The sequence below is a fragment of the Corvus moneduloides genome, chromosome 3 (assembly GCF_009650955.1).
Source record: "Corvus moneduloides isolate bCorMon1 chromosome 3, bCorMon1.pri, whole genome shotgun sequence".
Classification (NCBI taxonomy): domain Eukaryota; kingdom Metazoa; phylum Chordata; class Aves; order Passeriformes; family Corvidae; genus Corvus; species Corvus moneduloides.
In genome coordinates, this window is record NC_045478.1 from 83,967,263 (window position 1) to 83,990,841 (window position 23,579).

Below are 23,579 nucleotides of genomic sequence, written 5' to 3' on the forward strand. Positions count from 1 at the left end.
CTGTTCTTAGAGATGAAATGCTCCCAGAGATGGGTGAAGAGAACTTTTGTTTCTGAACGGCTCAACCTTAAAATTATACCCCAGTAGCTCAAGATTGGACCCTCGAAAGGAGTTGTGGGAAAAGCTGCAAGTTGTGGGAAGGTATTCACATGATGCAAGCAGAGAACCAACCTGGGTGGCTGTCTCGTTGTGATAATGTGTTCATAGCATGGGCAAGAGAGACTCCTCTTCCTAAATGGACTGAACAAGGTTATTATGGAAGTGGTAAACAGACCAAACACCTCAAGGGTTGTCTTTTCACATTGTCAGTGGGAGAAGGGAGAAGGGGTGGGGGGGAAGGAGAAGTGTTCTGAAGATGTGGTATGATTTTTTTTTCTTCTTTTAGGTCTGTTAATAAACTTCTTTATATTCTTTCAAGTTTGGTGCCTGCTTTGCTTTTCTCCTAATTCTTATCTCACAGAAGGTAAACAGTAACGAGTATTTTGGACCAAACCACTACACTAAATTGGTGTTTCTGCCCGGTTACAAACCGAACGCGCTACATTGCTGGAAAGAACCATGCCAACAGTGACATAGTTTTTAAGCTCTCTCTTTGCTAGTAACGTCAGGATCTGTTGTATAATCAGCTAAGCAAGATCCAGTGAAAATCTGAACTATGAAAAGATTGAAAACTAGGTTGGGCAAGTCTCTGAAAAACAGACTATACAAAATATTGTATTTGGAAGAGGATGCAGCAGTGGATGACTAGTAACACTTAAATATGTATGTTTTTGATAGAATCATAGAATAGTTTGAGTTGGAAGAGTCATCTAGTCCAGCCCCCCCGCAATAAGCAGGGACACCTTCAAGTAGGTCAGGTTTCTCAGAGCCCTGGCCAGCCTGACCTTGAATGGGGCAACCCATTCCAGTGTTTCACCACCCTTACCATAAAAACACTTCTTTCTTATATCTAATCTAAATCAACTCTCATGCAGTTTAAAACCATTACCCCTTGTCCTTTCACCATAGGCCGCCCCTAAATAATTTGTCCCCATTTTTCTTATAAGCCTCCATCAAGTTCTGGAGGGCTGCTGTGATGTCTCCCCCAAGCCTTCTGTTTTCTGGGCTGAACAATCCCAATTCTCTCACCTTTCCTAATAGACCAGGTGCTCCAGCCCTCTGATCATCTTGGTGACCTTGCTCTGGACCCACTCCAACACACCCACATCCTCCTGATGTTCTGGGGACCCCAGACCTGGGTGCAGTTACTCCAGGTGGGATTCTCACCAGAGCAGAGCAGATCAGCAAGATTCCCTCCCTCTCCCTGCTGCCCACGCTGCTTTGGATACAGCTCAGGACACGTTTGGTTTCTGGGCTGCAAGTGCTCATTGCCAGCTCATGTGCAGCCTCTCACCCCCCACCCCCAAGTCCTTCTTGGCAGGACTGCTCTTAATCCATTCATCCCCAGCCTGTATGGTAGAGAGGATGCATGTAAAGAGTTCTTAAAGGGGAGATTATATAATTGATGTGTGAGGGCAGAATAGGATGGATTTCTGGGAGAAAAATGGTTCTCAGGAAATATAATTTCAAGGAGAATGGAGAGAAAAAGTTCTTGCTAGGGAAGAAAAAGGAAACCTTCCAGTTTTAAGGAGTTTAGTGAATAACAAATTGGAAAGGATAAGAGGGAAGAAAGAAATAATTGATTGAAGTAGAAGCTGTAAGGACTCCAAAAAGCAGAATGCAGTTTAGCTGGTGTTCTAAAGCTAACATCTGTCAAAGATTAGCAGGCAGCATTACATGAAATCATAATTATCCTCTACACTTAGAAATTCTTATAGCAGTATGCAATCAATGTAGATTTTCAGGGAAAATCACATGCAGGAAAAAAATATTGCTGATTATGTAAGAACTTGAGGCTAAGAGAGAGGAACCGTGTTTTATACAATAAGTTTTGATTTGAAACACAGAGAAGACAACAGCTCTGGACTACAAGTCAGGGCATGGGTCAAGAAGTTAGTGAGACAGAGTTGGATTGAGATGTAAATCCCAGTGAGAAGACAAGGAAATGCTATGTAGCAGCAATTCTGTGGTAGGAGTAGCAAGGACAATTAAGTACATTGAGAAAGAGAAAGAATAAACATCATGGAAAAAATGAGGAAAGAAATTTAAAGGTGATACACGGGTTGTGCTTCTAGAAGTTGAGGAGAATAAAATCTGATTAAGAAATAATCACTTAGAGCTAAAACTCACACCCTCAAATATGTGAATATCCTTGTGCATGAGGAAGAGGTGGGTAAAAAGAAGCCTGTAAGGATATCATAGGTTTCATTAAATGGGAAGAAATACTCATATTTAACGAGAGACAAGTCATTAATAGACAACTCTTACTATATGCTTAAACCCGGGCCAACTTTAAACCTTGTCTACCTTTGTAAGGGTTTGCTGATGAAGTTGTGTAGATGGTGCATTCTTCACCTATTCCTCCACTGAATGAAGATAAGACATTTACCAGCAAAAGACTGACTTGAGTAACATTTAAATCAGTTCCCTAAGTGGAAAAATGTATGCAATTACAAGACTAGTGTCATTTTGTCTATTGTTTGGTTTTTCGCCTTTTTAGTATGCTGCTTTCAAGTGTAGCTTTTCCTTCTGCATCCCTAAGACAGCTATGCGAACAGAAATTGTGAGTGTAGGTCGTGTCTCATTGTCCTTGAGTAAAACCCTGGTGCTGGTGGAGATTTTTCTGATAATTACATCCAAATTAATTTGTATTCTTTTAATGGCAGTCATTAAGAGTGAAAGGTAACTATTTGTAGTTGCATCAGCAGAAAACCAGGTTGATAAAGATCACGGTGCCACCCATTTTCTGAGGGGAACTATGCTCTTTATTCCTTTTAAGAAATGTTCTCTGTTTGCAAAGAGATGCTTCAATTTATGGTAAAAAGAATAAAGCCCAGATAGCTTTCTCAGTCTGCACTTTCATCCATTGTCAGGAATTAGTCTAGTAGTGTACAAAAGTCATTTACAAAAGTAGTGTTCAGCAGCCTTGGATTGCATTGCCAGGAAGGTAACCACGGTCTAAACAGGGGATTAAAGCAGCAGCTATCAAGACATATTCTTTCTTACTGGCTGGTACAGATGTGAAAGTTTGTAGTGATTGAAAATTAATCTCATTGCAAAATTCTGGCAAATCACTCCTCTGCCTGTGTTCTTGGTTTGTGTGTTAACACTAGCAGGTAACAGCCATATATATGTGAAATGGGTTATATTTGCAACAGCCAAAATTAAAGGGATCTGTGGGGCCTATGAAATCCTTCAGGGAATCAGGAAAAGCATGTATTATTCTTAGAAATGAGTCCAAACCTGTTGTGTGAATCAGAATTCAGCTTTGGGCAGCTCCAATGTTTTGATGAGAGATCCTCTTTTAACAGGCTTTTTGGCTTATACTAAGGGTTGGCAGTATCTGGCAGACAGTGCTGCCCTTTTCATCTTGCTTTTGTTTGTAGTCCTTTGGGGAAAGGGCTAAAATATTCAGAATATAACCTTTCTAAGTGTTCTTGGTAGCATGCTCCAAAATGTGGAAGGATTATTTGATAGATGGCTTTCAGTATTCTGGTGCCTGCAGAGCCATGGCTAATCTTTCTAATCTTCTTTATCTAAGGTAATCTGTATATTCTATCCTCTCTGCATCTATGTGTCTTATGCTGAAACTGCTCTGACAGGAAGCTCTAAAATGCCTATTTTTTTTTTTCTTTCCAACAGCTGGCTGCCCAGATTCCTTGATTAAAGAACTTCATCACTTCAGGATTCTGGGAGAAGAACAGGTAAGTTAGCATCTCAAAGGCAGTGTCTTAATGTCATGAAAGATAGACGCTAATGAGGCAGTTTCATCTCTCTCCAGGGAGACAGAGTGTATCTCATGACCCCCAAAGACCTGAAATGTGGGAAAAAAACCACACAGGAGTTATACGTGAGAGCTGGGGTTTTTTTCAATCTATCCGTCAGCCTTGACAGGTTATTAATTGGTACATCTGCTACCTGCCACAGTTTTTCAGCTTTTGACTACTGCAGTAAACAGACTCTCTAAAGCAGCAGACAGACAAACAATCTGACTAAGGGATTGGTACTTACAGCTACTCATGATATTATCTCTCCCTTTGTGTGTCCCTTTTTCTCTTTTAAGAGTGTTTCTCATAATTATAGCTGTACTTTGCACTCAGAAAACTATTTCTGTAGAGGCACCTAAGGAAAGCCTAAATGAAGTATGCTTTACAGCACTCACAAGAAGGTCAGTTATTATTTTGTCAATAATGAAATTAACGTACAGAGGTATTGAGAAGTGGCCTTAAATTTTGAGAGACAGGTTGAATTTTCAAACCCTCAATGCTTCTGAAATTCAAGTTGTCTTTATCTCTGAAGTATCCCTCCTAAGGTAGTGGTTACAAAGCCTGACTGCCTGACACAGAGCTACAGGTGCTAGGGACCAAGGGGCTGAAAGCCCAGCATTAGTGTGTTGTACATGACAACATCCACATCTTTTAATGAACCTGGCACCAAGGGACTTACACAGGGTTGTATGAGGCCTGTGACAGAGGTAGGAGCAACTCCTGAGATGTTAATTCAAAGTCTTTTTTCATCATTTTAAAATCTTATTATATTGTCAGGAACACCCCATTGCTTCGCCTTTCCCTGTCACTCTCCCTTTTCTTATTACTGCTGTTACAATTTCTAGACTTCCGATTTTCGTCCACAACCCCCCACTTCAGTTGTTGTAGAGAGTTACAGGTCATGTTTTTCAGGCACTCAGTTTTTCCTTAGCAAGAAGGCAACATGAAGGGGAGTGTGGGAGGGTTTGTCTGACAAGAATTAAAAAAAAAATAAAAATAAAAATAGATTAAAAAAAAAAAAAAGACAGAAAACAGAATAGGCCAAAGGAGATACTGGAAGTGGGAATCTGGCGAGATTGAGGATTTAGGAAGAGGAAATAAAAGAAGTTACAACTCGGATTGATGGGGCCAAGAGACTGATTAGAGCTACCTGACAAATGGAGGGCAGAGTGAGATGAAGCTTGGGTAAAGTGAAGAGATGGGGTTGGTTCATGGAAGGGATTGGTAGTAGAAACTGGATTGATAAGGATAAGGGTCTGACAAGGAGCGTGGACCAAGGACTGGAAGGGAATGACCAAATACGGAAGCTTGCTGAAGACACTGGTAGATAAAGGAAGATCTGCACTTAAGGTGCATGAAGAGGTGAAGATAAGCAGACTAGGAAGAGTGGGACAAAAGGAGAAATTTGAGGAAAAAGTAAGGAACAGCTAAACCAAAAGGCTGCAAGTATGAGAGAGAGGACTAAATCAGACAGACTTGACAGCTCCCCTGGCAAAGCCCTGAGAATGGAGTTGTGGACTGTAGCCTGACTAATGACCCCTGACAGAGCATCATATTTAACTGATGGACTTTCTTTGCAAACAGTGAACATTGTCATGAGGCTTGAATTATTTCATTAGCCTATACAAGTATAAGGATTATTGCAAATATATTCTGTCCCTACAAAAGCATTGTTATCATGAGTCTACTGAAGACCACAGTAGCTTTTGTTTGAAGTTAGCACACTCTTTGATAGTCAGGAAATAAATTGGTACAAAACCAAGACAAAAAAAAAAATTAAAGTACATCTAAATAAAAAAGAAAGGAATTACAGGCAAAGTCCTTATTCATGTGACTATCTATTTATTTCTTATGTTTATTTAGTTAGATATTTGCTTTTTAAAAAGACCTAAAATGTGTCTTCTTCTGTTATCACATATACTACATAGAAAAATTCATAATTAATTATAACACTATTTTATTCAGACTCCTTACAATTTCAGTATTATAAACCATCATATATTTTCTCCAGGAAATAGCCAGAGAAATATAGGGACATGTTCCTGCTTCATATCCAATCTTGATTTATTTTTAAAGTGCTTATGCATTTAAAGCCAGATTATAAAAGCAGAATGGACTATTGTGATAATCTGTTCTGATCTACTTTAGAATACACATTACATGACTTTTTTGGATTAATTCTTGTTTAAACTGCAGTTTATTGCCTAGAAAAGCATTTATTCTTTGTTTACAAATCACTTGCAAACCTTAGATCCTATTATACCTCTCAGTAGTGAAAGACAAAATATTCCCAGCTTCCTACCTTTCCACCACTCTACCAGCACCAACATGCTTCCTATGTTGCATATCTCCCATTCCTCAGAGTTCAAGCAAAAAACCCCTGGTCTCCCCCTTTTGTTCACTGAGCATTTGTTTCCAGTAAGTAAAAATATAAATAAATTGACCATGTAAATGGTCATATAAATGTAAATACTGACCATATAAAATGTTTGTTGAGGTCATTAGGAAAGAAAGGTTTTGGGTGGTTTTCAGGATCGAACCTCTTGAAAACATGTGTCTGCCTGTCTATCTGAATTGTCATTATATAAATGTAAGCATTGATGAAAAACCAATGCTGAGAAATAGAAGTGTGAAGAGTTACTGATTAATATTTCCTTACAGGAATTGTATAATAATAATAAGACTCTTGTTCAAAATTTCCATGTCTTCTATTCCTTTAGGAACATATATTTATTCTAGCTGGAAAATCTATCTTTTAAGGTTTAGCTGATGGCAATAAGATAGTTTTTAAAGAGGGATTCAGTTTTTAGGCTTTATGGAAAGACACAGTCATAGTCTGCGTGGTGAAATAGAAGAGTACAAGCTTCCCTGGTACATGATATGCATTGGGGATACCTAATTTACCACATAAAACCAGCTTCCAGAGTAATTGGCTTAAAAGGCAACACCAATACACTCAGCAACAGATTGCTACCCTACTTGACCTTTTGAGAAGGTGCCAGAGAGTCTGACCCAGGAAAAGTCTCCAGGAGCAGCTTTGACTGGCTTTTTTGGACCCCCTTTTCACAGACTCTCCCAGTCCACAAAGGTCTGTACAGGACAAAGAGAGTCTCCTGCACATGGAGTCCCAGGAAGGGTAAAGCCTGAAGCTTTCTAATTGCCCAAAGCTCTGCTGCACCTTCTCTTGCCATTTGCTCTCACTTTTCATAATCCATCATTTTCCCCTAGCTTAATGGGTGCAGCCCAATCTGCTGGCTAACTCCTCCATTTCCTAGGTACCTGAGATACAGTCAGGATCGGGTTGAAAGATTTATTAAGTGGGGAGCTACTGAAAAATAGCACAATGTAAGAAAATCTCCTGCAGTAGCCATTTGCCCTGTCAGGCTGGCTGTCTCTACAAGTAAATGTTTCTACAAGTGGTGATAGTACAAGCTCCTTACAAAAATATGCTAAAAATGCACCAAGTATGGGCTCTGTTCAAATACAGTGGAGGGCAGGTAAATTCTACAAGCCAATGCCAGAGACAGCAGAGAAAACACTCTAATTCAAACATAAACACAATACACCAGCCTAGCAAGATGACTTGCAGTGAACTGTTATGGAGTCTCCCTAATGACTCTATGAGAAACTTCCCTCTTGTCCCCAAAGTGATAAAAAAAGTCTTGTTTAATTGTTTAAATGGAATATTGTGATTCATGAATAAAATAGCAGCCACATCTGAAGGCTGGAAGGGAAAACAAATAACGCGAGAGCAAGCAATCTGCTGCTATACCTGAGTGCCCCCAACAGGTCGCAGCACAGATGAAGCAGATGACTTGCTAGTGACAGAAAAGGAAGCTGCTAAGTAATGTATAGCTGCGCTTCTCTGTTACATCATCTGCTCTGACAACTTTGCAGGATGTATTGGCCAGTTCCTTGATATTTTGACAGGGGAATGATCAATTTTAACAGATCTCTCCTATCAGCTGTTAGTGAAATATCATATCACTGCTCACTTTTTTTTAGAAATGATGTAAGCATTTATATCCCTGGAATCTGAGCAAGCTTGAATGGGGGCAGTTTGGAGAGGGGGAGGGGGTGTCTGTTTGTTTTGTGGGGGTTTTGGTTTTTGATTTTTTGGGCTGAGGGGGGATTCCCACATTTCCTTGTCAATTAGGGAAAACTTATGCAGAGGAATACCCTAGAATACCCTATTTTGAAAATCTCTAGATGCACGTTCCCATGCTCTTCAAAGGTGGTGTGGGCTTGCACTAGTTTTCCCAGTGAGCTTTAACTTTAGGAGATACAGAAATCAAGTATGAAATTAACACAGCGTGGTTAGAGATCATTTAACATTAATTGAGGTTTGGAAGGATTTTGTATACAATGTGTGCGTGTGTCAAGGCTGATTTTTTTTTTTAATTGCAATACTTGCTAGAGGATTTTTTTTTCTCAAATGCGTGCTACTGAATATTCATATAAATCCAGTCTTAAAGTAATTGATATATATTTACCCATCCAGGCAAAAGTAATGTCATATGACAATTCTAATTAATCAGCTGAGTTTAGTGCAGGAAACTGTCAAATATGATCAGCAAAGTGCTTCTGAAGTATTTGTGGGTTAAGATTTTTTGATAACTACACTTGGAAAAAATACAAGCTACATCTCAGTAATTCAAATCATTTCAAGAACAGAATAAATTTTTCATTGGATTATTTCTCCAAGTCCTAATAATTAAGCCAAAGCTATTTTGTTAGTATTCTAAAACCTTAATCTTTACAAGTGTACTTTCTTACACCTCTGCTGCTTCCCACCCAGTCCCCTGGCTTCAGCTACTACTCAATATAAGTGATACCTACACACATCTCTCAGTTTCTGCCATTTTTCTGTCTAACATCTGTTTTCTCTCCATCTCATTTGGCTCACCTTTTGGATTTGTCATCACCATCCCATCACCCACTCTCTGAGCTACTGCATTCAAGTCTAGATCCTCTTTACACCACTTTTTTTTTTTAATAGCTAGAACTTCACAACAAATTTTATAGTCTTCCAACTTCATATGACTAGTGATATGCCTCTCTTTCCTTCCTATACTGTACCTGCCTGGAATATCTCCAAACCACCTTCTTCCCTCACTCAGAGGTAGCTGGGATTTGTGTGAATTCCTCAGCTTTGTCTCTTATGGAGTATCATAACTTTAGCCTTTAAGTTCTTGTCTTCAGCAGGATATCTCTACTTTCTTACACTTTTTTAACTTATTGTCCATACAGTGGGCAAGGAAAAGTAATTTATTTTTGGTTCAACAGCTGAAATAAAGAATGAAGAAAAAGAAAGAAGGTACTTAGTCAAAACTAATTTAAAGGATTTTTTTCTTCCATAAAAGCCAAAAATAATGTCATTTTTTATAGAATTCAAATTTCTCTTCCACCCAGATTTTATTTAATTCAGAGGGAAGATTTGAACACCAGTGTTCAGGATCTCAGGTTCATGTGGAAGTTAGGACGTCTACCTTCCCTTGCATAGCTTTGATCTGCTTTCAAGGAATATATATGGGTTCACTCTTGTGACCTGAGAATTGGGAGCCGGTATCCACTACACTGAAACTCAGTTCCACAATTTGCAACAGCATCAGCTGAACAGATTTCCTTGAATCAATTACAGCCTTGATGGTTGTTACTTGCAGTGAGAAGAGGAATGTGCATTTGTCCACAAGGGTGGGAAGAAGCCAATATTTATCTTTAGCATTCAGTCTATTCAGACTGATCCCTCAAGTACCTGGTGGAAGATCACAAACTTCCTGTAGTTTGTAAATACAGTGCTAACCCATACATTGTGCTCAGTCTCCTTTCTTCATTGCTTCATGTTGTCCCTCATGTATTCAGTTTGACTTCCAATACAAGCTGCTCTAGTGTCCTCTGTTCTCTATTTTCTCTTTTCATATTCTTCACCTTGTGCTTGCTTTCATATCATTCCTCTAACTGCAATCTCTCTTATTTTTTCTCCATCTCTACTCCAGTTTAATTTTGTCTGTGAATGGTGATGCACTGGTCCAGTTAGAAGTTTCTTTCCTAAATATTTTCTTCAGACAACTGCCTTACCCAATTTTCCATGACTCTCCAGTCAGGCAAATTCCAGCCCTCTAGAGGTGGTTGTCTTTTTTGTCTCCATGAGTGCTCCGGTGGTAACAAGAAGGAGCTGATGCTCTGAACTTGCTCTTCCAATCTCACCAGTGGCCAGCAGAAGAGCCCAAAAACTTAGGAGAAAAAAATTAAGGGTGCTCCATGGAGAGCCATGTCAGTCCATCACTTTTTTATCTGTATTTTAGATGACACGTTTGTAAGTATTTTTACTAGTTTAAGGAGTATTACTGGTTTTGTACTGTTAGTTGCCTAATTACATTATGGAACTAATTCTTCGAGTTTTTGTATGTGCATAATACATATAAATAAAGTGCTTAGTCTACATTATGGACTAATAGCCTCCACAATCTAATTTTGAAACACACAGATGGTTATTTGATTTATAGGAGCAGTAAAAACAATCTGACTCTAGAAAGTAGATTTGCTTTCCTCTGAGACTCATACATGCAGTTAAAGAAACAAGTAATTGAATTACATTTCAGAGATTTGGGCTTTACATCTACTGTTATACTTCTGTCCAAAGTTCTCTGCAAGGCTGCTACTGAGCAGATGCTTTTAGGTGTGGGAAAATAAATAAATAAATAAGTAAAGGTAAATAAATAAATAAGTAAAGGTAAATAAATAAAACAATACCCAAAGTATAAAAGCAAAATTAAAACAGCTCAAGGCATATGTGCTGCGGTGGAGGGATTGGAATAAATGACATTTTAAGATTCCTTTGAACCCAAACCATTCTATAATTCTATGATATTAAATCATAATTTTTTAATTAATTTACATGGCCAGGAATCACTGTATTCATGAAGCGTGTTTTGCAGGAGTTTTGCACACCCAGGTGCATTTCAGTTTTGTCTTGGTATCTGCATCTCAATGTAACTGAAAAGACTGCAATCTATAGTTAACCTGTTATTCCTGTGTCAGCCTGGTGATTTCATTTATATTACTCTTGATTTACAGCATCAAATGATTGAATTTCTACTGGTTGAAAACCCAGTACTGTTCTAACACTCAAGAGAAACCATCCCAACCTGGAAAGTAGAGAGCAAGGAATAAATGGTTTCAATTATCCAGCCTCCATGTCTATGTCATACTGTAATTTATAATCTAAAGGCCCTGGCAAGTCTTACAAGCAAAGATTGCACAAAAGAAGTTCATTATATGGTCAAAATATTGTAAATAGGGCTTATGAGTAGAGCTTTTTCCACTCCAAATTTTATTCCCTGAAACGTATAGATTTGGGCTGACTGGGACAATTTACAAATTGAGAGGAAAGTTCACAAAGGGATGCAGTTCTCAGAGAACAAACAGAATGTTTTACAACTACCTTGTTCATATACCTTTAGCTGTCTTAGCACCAATGATTTAGAATAAATTGTATTTTTGAAGGTTTGGGGTGGTTTTTTTCCAAATAGGCATTGAAATATATGGTTCTGTGGAGAATCCAGCAAATATTTACCTACCTGTATTTCTGAGGACCTTATTACAGTAGCCCATAACTGCCTGACATGCTTTGCTTGAAAGCTGCTTTCTAGCAGCAGTAGATGGCTGATGATTTCTGTGTAATTTTATGCCACTCATTACCATAGTATTTGACATCCTCATGACTATTAATGGCTTTTGCCTCTTAACATTACATTGAAATCAGCAAGTATCATTCTTCCTCTTTACAAACGGGGAACTGATGAGAAGCATAGATTAAATGACTTACGTGAAAGCCGCAGGAAGGCTGTGCTGCTGCCAGGAATGAAATCAGGTGCCATGAATGCCAGTTCCATCAAGTTTCCCATATATTATACTTTGTGAGAGGTTTTTCCTAAAACTAATTGGAGATACTTTCTTCCCTGTAGCATGCAGAACAATTTTACACATGATGAGTGCATCTCTAAATAGGAGGCACACTGATAAAAATTGAGTAATAGATACTGTGAAATATTTTGAATGGACAGAAGAGCTAGATTCATTTAATGACAGCTCTTTACGTATTAGATATCTAGTCTAAGTTAGTTTTCTCAGCTTCAACTATAGCACTTCTGTAGGGTGCTTGATCTTGCCTATCTTAGACATCGTATGTAAGTCAGGATAAATTCCCTTCTTGAGATCTTACCTCTTCTCATGCACTTGAAACCCTGTTTAGGCGAGATGTTTAACTTTCAATGAGCTAAAATTCTGCAAGGTGGTTCACAGTCTAAGCTATTTAGATACCTAAACCTTGGTTTTAAAAATAGCTTAGGCCAGGTGAGTTAGGATCAAACTTATTGGAACTAAGGCAGCTATTGTGAGAGTCACCTGGTTCAGGTGCTGTTATCTAGGAAGTTGTCTGATGTCTCGTTATTGTTAAAAAAACAGGGCACTTCAGCACTCAGTTCTTGTGCTGATGTACAAATTTAAAGGTGTAAAGATGAATTGGATCCTATCTCTCCTGTTAATTATAAAGGAAGTCTACACAAGCAGTGCAACTATAGGCATCATCACTGTGGAAATGCAAAGTAAGTTAAATGAATTCTACTTTAGATCTCCAGTTAAGAGGCAAAGTAAACCAGTGGGTGTTGTGTGCTGTGATATCCTTAAATATTTCATCCAGATATGTGATCAAAAACACATCATGGGCTCCAAAGACATTTAAAGGCTCTTTAAATTTGACTTGCTTAATGCATTTTGATTACATCAGTCCAGTGTGATGTGTATGGCTGTGGTATACCGGAAAAAATGTCTCTAATAGATATGATCTGTCACTGTATGCAAATAATTAATTAATAATTCATGATAAGTGTTTTGGTCCTTTAAAAGTTTTTTATAAATGCACCCTTAATGTAAAGTGAGTCCTTTTTTTCAGGCCACTGAATAAAGAATATAAATCCACATATGTTGTGTAGATTGTGTTATGGCAGCAAACATGCATGTGTTCTGCTCTTAGGTGTTTCAGTTGGTTGCTGGGCTTTAAATGAGCAGGTTACAAGGAAAAAGAAATTGGAAAATGACATAAATGTATCTGGTCTTTGAAGGTAGAAAACAGGCTGGTAACTAGATATCGAGATATGCAAATGCATTTAGCAGGATCTTTTCTGTATCAGTTTTTTGGCTGTTATAGTGTGAAAATCACTGGTGAGGGTGCCATACTGATTTAGCATGAGTTCTGTGCTGAACCTGTATAAAATGTCAAATTTGTTGGACAGAAGCCATATTGCTGTCCACCTTGCCAGTAGGTAAACTGGATATTTACATTCTGTATCTTTCCCTAACAAGACAAATTAAAAAAAAAAAATAAAGGAGAGGAAATGAGAGAAATCTCTCCATGCCCTTTCAGGCTAAGGTAATGGCTGGAAAGTATATTCCTTTTTTTCTACTGAGAATTTTTAATGTAAATGCTGACAGAATCTCAGGTACAGCGTCACTGGTGTTTGCCTTCATAATCAGAAGCTATTAACAATTCCACATCCAGCACAAAGTTCCCTCTTAACAGGGTAAGACAATCATCATCCTCACCTTCAGGTCCAGTCTGTGCCCTGAAGAAAAATTAGGCTACTAGAGAGTTTTGGAACAATGGCTACCTATATTTCTATAAAAGCCAGCAGAAGGACTTGGAGCACTCAACATGTATTTGGTGGAAGGACCACAAACTTTGCTGAAAATTGAGAGCATCCAACATTAAATGTTTATGCCATTACTCTGGGTTTGAGCATGAGAATAATGCAGGAAAACACCAGTTGACTTCTTGAGCCCCCGCATTCAAGGAGACTTTGCAGACATGTCTTGCACATTCCTCAAAATACTATTTTTCCAAATACAAGATTCTTAAGTCAGAATTTATGGCTAACATTCATACACTGAATGATATTTTGAAGTCTTTTTCTCCTTTTAGATTTTGTTTTTCTTTTGAGAGGTTGTTTGGATTTTTTGTTAATTAACAAAGGTGGATACTTTAAGTTTGGGTTGATTTTTTTTTTCTGTGATGCAAACTTTTGTGTCTATATGTTAAAGTCTTTTAAGAGCTCTATTATTATTTTCAGAAGCCAGTTTAACAAGACACGTGACAGCATTTGCAGAAGAATCTTCTGAAATGTACCCAGAAGATATGTAGTAGAGCCTTCTTTGTAATTTAATTTTTTTTTTTTGGTATGCTACATGTAAGAGGTCTTGGTCCTAAAGATTCTATTTTCCTCAAAAGATTTCTTTGGAGGGGAGTGTGGATTTGAGAAAGAATTTTTTCTTTGTTATCCTCCCAAAAACGGGAACAGTATTTTCATGAGCCATTATGGGATAAAATCTTACAAAGAACTAAATACTGTTGTGAGTCCTGTAACATAAAGCTCTTCTTTTGTTTCTTTAGCACACCATGAAGTCTGCTCACAGAGAAAATTCATACCTACTCCCTTCCTCTTTGGCCTTTTGGATTTGCCTGTTTTCTTTGGGGCTGTTAGGACCAAATGCTTTCATTTATTTCCCTCCACAATAGACCAGATTTATAGGCGAATCTGAAGCCTGGTTTACAGCGGTTATATAGCCACTGGTGTGGAACTGCACCAAAACAGAACCCTAGAGTGGATGTGATTTACATGTACACAGCATGATTTGTACTAGCTCAGCTTATCTTTGGCTGAAAGCAGGGTAAATTAGACATGGGAAAGTTATTGCAGTGACATCAGTCATTTTAGAGCAGGCATTTCTGTCAGTGAGCATACACCGAGCATGTTACTTAATGCTGTGTGTCAGTGTCTCCATCATTAAAATTAAGGCATTTCCATGACCTTTTAGGCTATGAGGATGGAATTAAATGAAAAGTGAAAAAACTAAAGAAAATTTCGTGGGAGACCCAGGGAAAAAATATACCTAGCATTGAAATGAATGTATATAAGAGAATTATTCTGCTGATCAGTTTAATGATGGCTTACTTTTAAAATAAAGTTGCCTAGGCAAATTTTTACAGCCCTTAAGGTCAAAACATTACACTGTACTTTAGATATAGATCCCCGAAGGGGGAATTTTGTGTGTTCTTTTCAATCTGTATACAACTTTTATCATTTATCTGTTGGACTATTTTTATGACATTTACAATAATTTTTTATAGTAATATAAGTGTACTTGGTGTTACTTACAGAAGAAGTCTGCTGTTTTCTTGATTTTAATATCCCACACAATCTTCTGGTGGTGAAAATGGCTGTGAGCCAGAAAATGATGCATATGATGTGAGTTGGAGCAGAGTGACACCCCATTTAGTAGTACTGCAAAGTTTTAGACTTTTGACAAATAACCTAAACTTAATATGTGAGACATTAGGACAGTTGTCTGCATTATGTGGGATAGAGTCAAGCTCAAAGTTTTGGGGGGTGTTTTTGCATGCTGCTAGGAGTTTAACACCAGTCTGTTGTGTTGTAGTACAACCGTTACCAGCGCTATGGGGCCGAGGAATGTGTGCTGCAGATGGGAGGAGTGCTGTGTCCAACCCCCAGCTGTGGAGCAGGTCTGCTTCCTGAGCCAGGGCTGAGGAGAATCGTGTGTGAACCAGGCAATGGACTAGGCTGTGGGGTAAGAACCTATGTTTTCCTTCTAGTGGTGTGGGAAATAACTGATATTGGACAACGAATGCTGAGACAAAGGGGGAAAATGTGGTTGGCTTTTTTACCTTTTCCATCAGTGACCCTGAACTGCCCTTCATACCAGAGTGGGATAATGTAGCTCAATAAACAATTTAAATATAGCACAATGGCTTAGGAATGATGACTTCATCATGTAGAATGTGTCCATTCCATAATTCTGTGCTCTATTTGGTTTAAGAAGTTGCTGAGCAGTTACAGTAAGAAATTGAACTGTGCAAATGAAAGTCCAAATGGGCTCTTTCTTCTCCTAGCACTCAGCTAAAATGAACAGGGTCTTGAGCAAACCATTCATTATCTTATTAAATTTTTTTTTACAGAAAAAGGAGAGATAGAATAGCCTGTTCATGACACTGTAATGACATTGCTTGTGCATGTAAAAATACATGATGAAAAGAAATATATAATTTTTGTGTACTCATAAAAATTGCTTTTAAGGAAGGGGAATGAACAATTAATGGTGGATTTATGGAAATCAAAATCAGATGAAACTTGAAAATGTTTTTGCTAAGAGATCAGATCATATGGACTATCGACAGTTTTGGCAGTAGAAAAAGCAAGTGCTTTACAAGAATCAAGCTTTGGGGAAAATAGATATACATAGAGACAAATCTATAAATAAAAGAACCTATTAAATGTTCAGTCAGAGTGACTAACTGGTGTTTGCACTATGTGACTCTTTCCATGGTTAGAATTGTGGCAGAATTCCATGAACACTATGAAAGATAAAATATCTATATTTGTAAAATACTATGATGCTCTTTCTGCTGTCTTTCTTGTGTAAAATGCACTTTTTATTGTAGTTTTGATGTTGCCCAAACTGATACCATGGAAGAATAATAGTTTGCTGAACTAGGAAGTTGCAGTAACTCGTCTTCTGTGAGTAGGTTAGCATCTGTCGACCTTGGTGAGACTTCCTATATGTCCATGCAGTGGTGCATGTAAAATAGAGTACTACCCAAATTCACTGAGCAGACATGGGGCTGCAAAACAAAGCAGAATCTGGGAAAGTAGTAAGAAACACAACTGCATAAACAAAAGGGAATGCCTCTGGATTAACTATTAGGCATTGGTTAAAAAAGATAAAATCACAAATAATTTTTATTCAGCTCTCTGCCCTGACATGGTGAAAATCATATTGTATTTTTGCAGCTTCATTCATCATCATTCTAAATCTGAAAATGCCCTGTAGATAAAGTGTACATAGCATAAAGGCTTGATATATTGCCCGGTTTAGCAAACTTCTCTGTTTCCTTCTAAGGACTCCGAGCTGTGCTTGGTAGCGATCAGATCTGCAGCCTTGAGTGTAAGCTCACCCTTTGTTTTGAATTGTGATGTCTTGAACATTACAGGGTACAATTCACCGAGGCTGAAATGAGAAGCAGGAGGCTGGTCTGTAAGCCAAATTTTGGCAACATTAAGGCCCTTCCTCAGAATCTATAATGGAACAGAGTGAAAATATATGCCTTTGAATCTTTCTTTGCACCCTAAAAAATTATAACCTCAGGGAAGATTTGTCACAGACTTGCTGTGTTGAGGGTCCTAGCACTGAAATCAGATGCTGGTGATAAAGTTGGCTGAAGGTAAAGATCCACCTGCAAGGACAGCAAGACAGTTAGAAAAGCTATTTATTTTTACTCTATTTATGTAGTCATTTTCAGTGTTTTCTATTCTTAAGCTATGATGTGGTTTTTCCCAGTCAAAACCTCACCTTTTGTAGTGTGAAGGCCTTCCACTAGTTTTTATGGAATCCAGAAAGATCCATTTCAGAGCTCAGCATTCCCCCATGAGTGTATGCATGATTTACAAGCTCAAAGAAAGGCCCGAGATGAAGAATGTCCCTATCATCCATCCAAATAAAGGCTGGAAAAGATGTTTTGCAGTACTTAACCTGTACAGCTTAGATTAGAAATACATTCCTTGCTGAAGCTGGTAAGCAAAGAAATAAGGAAAGTGGTGTGAATCTGGAGATTCTTTATGAATGTCCACGTCATTCTTCAAGCTGTACTTTGGTTATGTAGAGTCTCTTTTGGGATATTTGAACCTCTGTCTTTGGTTCTTTAAAGTTCATATTGGTAACAGCAGAAGTTACATCCAACATCAGTGGTCTGTTATTCACACAAAAACCCTTGCAGAGAAATAGTTGCCTTTTGAACAGAACGAATTGATTTCTCAGGTCTGAATTGGCATGTTAGGGTAGCTAACAACCCTCAAGTAGCTGAGGATTTTGATTAGCTGAGATGACATGGGGAGAGAGGAAGGACAGGCAGTCAAGAGAAAGTCGAGACAGTGAATGAGAAGGGGTTTCAACAACCATTTTAGAAAAGTAGAGGCTAAAGGAACCAAAAAATAGAATAAACTGGCCACCAAGGACTGAGGCAAAATAAATATTCCAATATTCAGAGAGATAAGTATGGGAGGCAGTCCCAAATATGTAAGGACTATGACCAAAACTGAAGGAATAATGAAAAATTTACAGGTGATCAAGCCAGGCTGGGATGCAGACATTTTGGCTTCCTCAATTTCTTACTCTGTTATGTGGAATGAGAAACTGTAATCTCTTTTTGCAGAGGAACTGCCATTGGTATCAAAGGTAAATGTGAATCTCCAGGAGAGTGCTTATAATTTGCTGAAAGGGCCTTTGGGAAAGTTAAAAGATAGATTTTTGCTTTGTCTCAGGAAATTTGGAAACAGCAACATGTAGGGCCTAGAAACAGTTTGGTAAATGCCTGTACAGAACGGTACCAAAAAGATGAGGAAAGACGTTTAAATGTAGTCATCTCTAAATGTACCCCTGTAGTCAGGCACTGCTGTCTATTCAGGCTTTCAGGCAAAAAAAAGCCTGAGATGAAATGTTTATCTTGACTGAATAGTAGTATGCAGATATCTTTTTAATGATTATGGATGGTCCTCACCTAGAGCCATGTTGTGGAACCACTGACTGACTCCACTGAAGTCTAATCTTCCTTTTTATTATTATTATTAGCCATAAACTTATTAATTGATTTACAAAAATTTACCATTATACAGTATTCTACCTTCATTACTATGCATCAGACCTATGTTATTAACTTCTGTTGCTCAGCTATAAAATCTTGACATATTTAATACTAGAAAACAGCAACAAAACGCAGTAGATAGTACATATTGTACCAGCAGGCCTAGGTACAGGAAAAGCTGTGGTAAACAAGACATACAAAAGCTTTATGAATAAAACATTTTTGTCTTGTTTTGTATTATACTGGCATATTATTTACTATACATTAAAGCAGTTTGGAGTTAAAACCAGGTTAGAATGGATCTTCAAAAGGGGCTGTACTATTTATTTGTTAAGAAGTGTGCCTTGATTTTTGCACAGACAGCTCAGTTGCCTTGCAAAACGCTCCTTGTCAGTATCTTTCAGTATCAATGGGATGATAACTGACTGATGTGTAACTGCATCCCAGATTTTGCTCCACAATAGTATGTTGTGCAGCAACAATGGTAAATGTTTTGCAGCATGCATTATCAGTTGACCCATCCCTTGAAATGGGGTGAGATGGGAGATACAGGATAGTGGAGACAGAGCCTCTGCTGTTCTTTTCCCCTTGAGTTTCTTCATTCCTAGCATAGCATATGTAAGCACAAAGAAGAATGTATTTCCAGAGATTGTCTGTTCTTTGATAATCCCTTTCTAGGAGACCTGACTCTTGAAGGTCGATGGAGGTCCTGAGACCACTCTAAACTATACTAAGGTCTGGGTGACAATTTAAATTTAAATGGTTTTAGGAATAAGCTGTCATCATTGATGTTTTTGTTGTTCTTCTTTAAATCCCCTAATGTGAAACTCCAATCTGCAAGTGGGTACTCAAGTGCAGTGTATTAAATGTGCAATGATAAAGTAAATTGTATAGTCTTTCAAAGGGAACACAAAATTTGGGGGTATTTCATCTCTTTTACACCGTATGTACTGTTCCATAAACAAAGTGCATTGAAGAACATCAAAAGATGTGTTCCCATCTAGGACAGGTGAAATTTTATGGCTGCAGACTACAAGAGGTCCCTGAAAAAAATCAATAGCTATAAATACCATGTCTTCCTTATAAATAGAATTCCTAGGCTGTTGTATTGCATAAAACAAAATCCCTAAGGCAATTTCACTCTACCCAGCAATTTTTTCTCATTGATTTCTTCTTGCATTCTTCTTCCATGGCTAAGGAAGCATATGTCAAAAGCAATTGCACCATATTTGTAGGATTAATAATTGTCTGCCTTTTCAGAAAGCTTAATAGAATAGAGGACACTCTAAAATAGTTACATGAGAAGTGCACTACATACTCCTGTTATTTGCAATGTTGGGGTTTTTATGATTCATCATCGTGTGTTCATGCACGTCCTACCAGACGCGTTTCATCTTCAGTAATGTCTTTGTTAAGCCCAGTAATACGCATGTAGACAAACCCCAAACTATTGGGGAAGATCTTTTGTCTTGAGGAGACAAATCTGAACTATAAAAATTCCAAGCAATTCTTATCCACTTAATTCTGATAATTCAAATGTTAGTTGTATATGTCCTTCTAAACTTCTGGAGCTGGGTTGTTTAATTTAGGCTTTTATATATTGGTTGAAGTGCTATGTGCACCTATACTTCCTCTGGAATCTGAACCAGCTTGCAAATACTGCTTCATTTATGTGAAAGTGCACAAGAGTTTTTGAAGTGAAAAACAGTTTCCACATCTGGAAGTTATAAGTCTTTTATTGTGAAGTTAGGTTTTAATGCAATGCTTTGTCATGATCAACTTGTACTTTCTTTCTGCAATTTCTCTCCCTTTCAAATCTGGTTTTATCATGTTATTCCATCTACATTGCCTGATCAAAATTTTTGAAAGTCTGACTAACCTCAAAGACTTTATTTTCAAACAAATATGTAGGTATGAATTTGTGGTTCAGGACATGTACTTTATTTCTTTGTTAGTAGTACCAGGAGAATCTTCAATGTACATAAAGAGAAGATAGGCAACATTTAAAATAATTTGAGATATAAAGATAGTCAAGATGAGTAGTGGTAATTCAAGACAACCTTTGAAGGTACTTGACTGAAATTTTTTTTTTCAATTTTAAAATCAGATGAATAAAAGGTCATGGGTGAAGAAGGGTTGCGTGTACAATGATCTGAATTTTTCTCTTAGTTTTAAGTTGGGAATAGAAGTTGAAGCAGAAGCAGAAAATAGAGGCTCCAAGGTTTGAAAAACAGAGGAATAATTCAGGAAACAAAACACCTTGAGACCTTTATGTCATTTGCAAAACACTAAAATGGAAATAGAAGATTGCTGCTATCTAGTAGCTGTCGCAAAATTGAAGGGTTATTCCTTGTTATTACATTTCAGGTATCTGTCCTTGTTCCGTATGTCATTGAATTTTTGCTTTTAAGAGAATTCACCAGAAAGGTGTGACCATGGAAAAGGTAATAGCTGAAGATATTGCTGTGATTAAGAAACCAGCTCACAGCAGGAGTGTTTCATAATATTGTATAGGGAGTGTTTTCAAGGGGAATGAAAATGAGACAGACATTTTCTATTATTGCTAAATGCTGAGTTGCTAGCACTGCGCCACAAGCTCTAAGCAGTAATCATGTACTGCTTTCTTCTATTGAGTGGGCACTCTAGCCTTTAGAGAGTGGAATTCCATCTTGTTGACACATTATGCTTCAGTGGCAGAGCAAGTTGTTTCATTGCTAAAATATGACAGGCTGACCAAAATTCCTTTTGGATTTGTGGGCTTTTCTTCTGGTACTGTTTTACATGGGTTAAAATTAACTATAAAAGCATGGGGCTTTTTAAGATGTAGTAGAATGGTAATGTTTTAATAAAGTGTTTACCCCAGAATTGCACTGTGCAGTTAACCAGCTATATATTGCTGCCAAGGTGCATTATTTTCATTGCCCATATCTTGCAGTGCAGGGCAATTCATTGATCTAGTGACTGATATGAAAGTCAGCTGTTCGCAGCGCATGGATAAAGCAATCTAGAGAATGTTTCCATTTTTAATAATACGGATCACAATAGTTCGTAGGACTAGCAAAAGAAAAATACTTTTTATACAGAAAACAAATCAATTACTTGGACTTGGTTTAATAGCAGAAGAATAACCACTTTTTCCTTTACATCCCAAATCATGAAGTACTACCTAGAAAAATATTGTTAGAAAATAAGTGAGTCTCTTCCACGCTATGTGAGCTAAAACTGAAACTTCATTAGTTTTGTCTGCTAGATTTCCAGAATATTATGGGATGACTCATATCACGTGATAAAATTCTGTATCCCTTGATTTATGTAGGGTATAGCTTTTACCTCACTTCTGCCTCATGCAGGCATCTGGAAAATGGCTTTGTACATTTACATTGCAAATTGAAAGTGCGGTGTCTTCAGTTATTTTTGCTTGACTTATTATTCTGTGGCTACCTAGTAAAATTTAAAACCATTTAAAATCTGTCATATGTGTTCTAAGACAGGATTAAGGAAGCAGAGAAAAGAGGTAGTTACCCAAAAAGAGGATGGATGATCTCTGTAATCTAGAGATATCATAGATATAAGAATAACACTGTATTTGCATCAGGGAAATTATATTAAACTAGGATAAAAACAAGTTCTTCCTTGTAAAGATTAGTCAAAACTGGACACACAGACCTAGGAATTAGAGACAATGAAACTGATGTCTGTGAGTGTAAACCAGCTCAAACTGGGATTTGTCTTGCAGAAGATATATTGCCCTGGTTTAACCAATTGGTCTGAAATAGGAATGAGCTAAAGTTGCAAGCATTTGAGACCCATTTTAAATTGAGGGCTGACATAATAGCAGGTGGGTTTAAAATCACATCAGTAGTTGATTTTGGGATTTATCAGCTAACTCGTAGTCCTTGTAAACTGTTAGATCAAACAATCCCCTGGAAGGTTGACAAGGGTTTTAATATTAGAGATACCAAACACTCGACTTTGTCGCTTGTTCAGTACTTAGATTGCAGAGCCAAAGATGCCTGGGCTTCCATTTTCTTCATCTGTGGAAAGAGAACAACATTTTACAATAGATGCAATGCAAAAACGTGCATAATCCACAGCTTACCCTAAACTGATTTTAGCACACAGATGTGGAAAAAGACCTCAGAAAAAAAAAGTACCTTCTCTGGAGAGATTCCTGGTTTTAAGTACCCACTGAGTATATCATGCTCTGATGCTCAGGTCAGGATAAATTGATCCCTGAATTTGAAGGAAAGACAAAATTTTCTCTCAGGGCTTATTGTCAGGGACTTGATATTCTATGCAAGAGTTGGTGGATGAGCTAAATACCATCTCCAGGAATCTGGGAGGGCATTTCTCATCTACAAATTCCTTATTATTTGAAGAGCCACAGGGTTTGATGACATCTTTGTCTATTTTGGACTATGTCTGTGGCACAGCACAGTTTAGTCTCTTGACAACTGCAGTGCTCTTGTCTAATTAAAGTAATTGGGCTCCATGTAGCAGTATCTGGGTGATACTTAATGGCTTATGATGCTCAGGAGATTATGTTAGATGAACTCATAATTCTATCTAGTCTTAAGTATAATGGAAGTTTATGACTGGAGAGAACTTGCAACTACTTTTTTCTTACTACTCATCTCCTCTTCAACGAAGTGCCTAGAAATATGTCTGACAGTCAGGAGACAATGTATTATCATGTGGCCCATCAGAAAAGACATGGAATGCAAAAATCAGAAAGAAGGAAAAATAAACTGTTTATAGGAATTGCCCATTAATTCTACATGTATGAAAAACAGAACTCTGTTTTCTGGCTTCATATTTCACTTACATTCAGGATAAGATTATTCTCCCCTACTTGATAGAAAGAAACACTTTGCACGTGATAGAAAAGTGTAGCCATTTTAAATCAACCTGTACTTCCTTCTGCTAATAGATTAAAAAGTCCTGGTTGCAACAGCCTGTCCCAGACCACAAGAGGGAAAAAAAGCTTGAGCTTTTTTGCTTAT

General features: G+C 37.7%; 1 protein-coding gene across 2 annotated transcripts in view; it reads left to right on the forward strand.

Annotated features, from left to right (window-relative positions):
* PRKN (parkin RBR E3 ubiquitin protein ligase) overlaps positions 1–23,579 on the forward strand; it is a 711,187-nt gene that overhangs the window by 571,828 nt on the left and 115,780 nt on the right. For both annotated transcript variants that reach the window (XM_032102474.1, XM_032102475.1), the window contains 2 exons: positions 3,742–3,803; positions 15,360–15,509. In XM_032102474.1, coding sequence (XP_031958365.1) covers positions 3,742–3,803; positions 15,360–15,509 — 212 coding nt within the window. The remainder of the gene's footprint in view (positions 1–3,741; positions 3,804–15,359; positions 15,510–23,579) is intronic.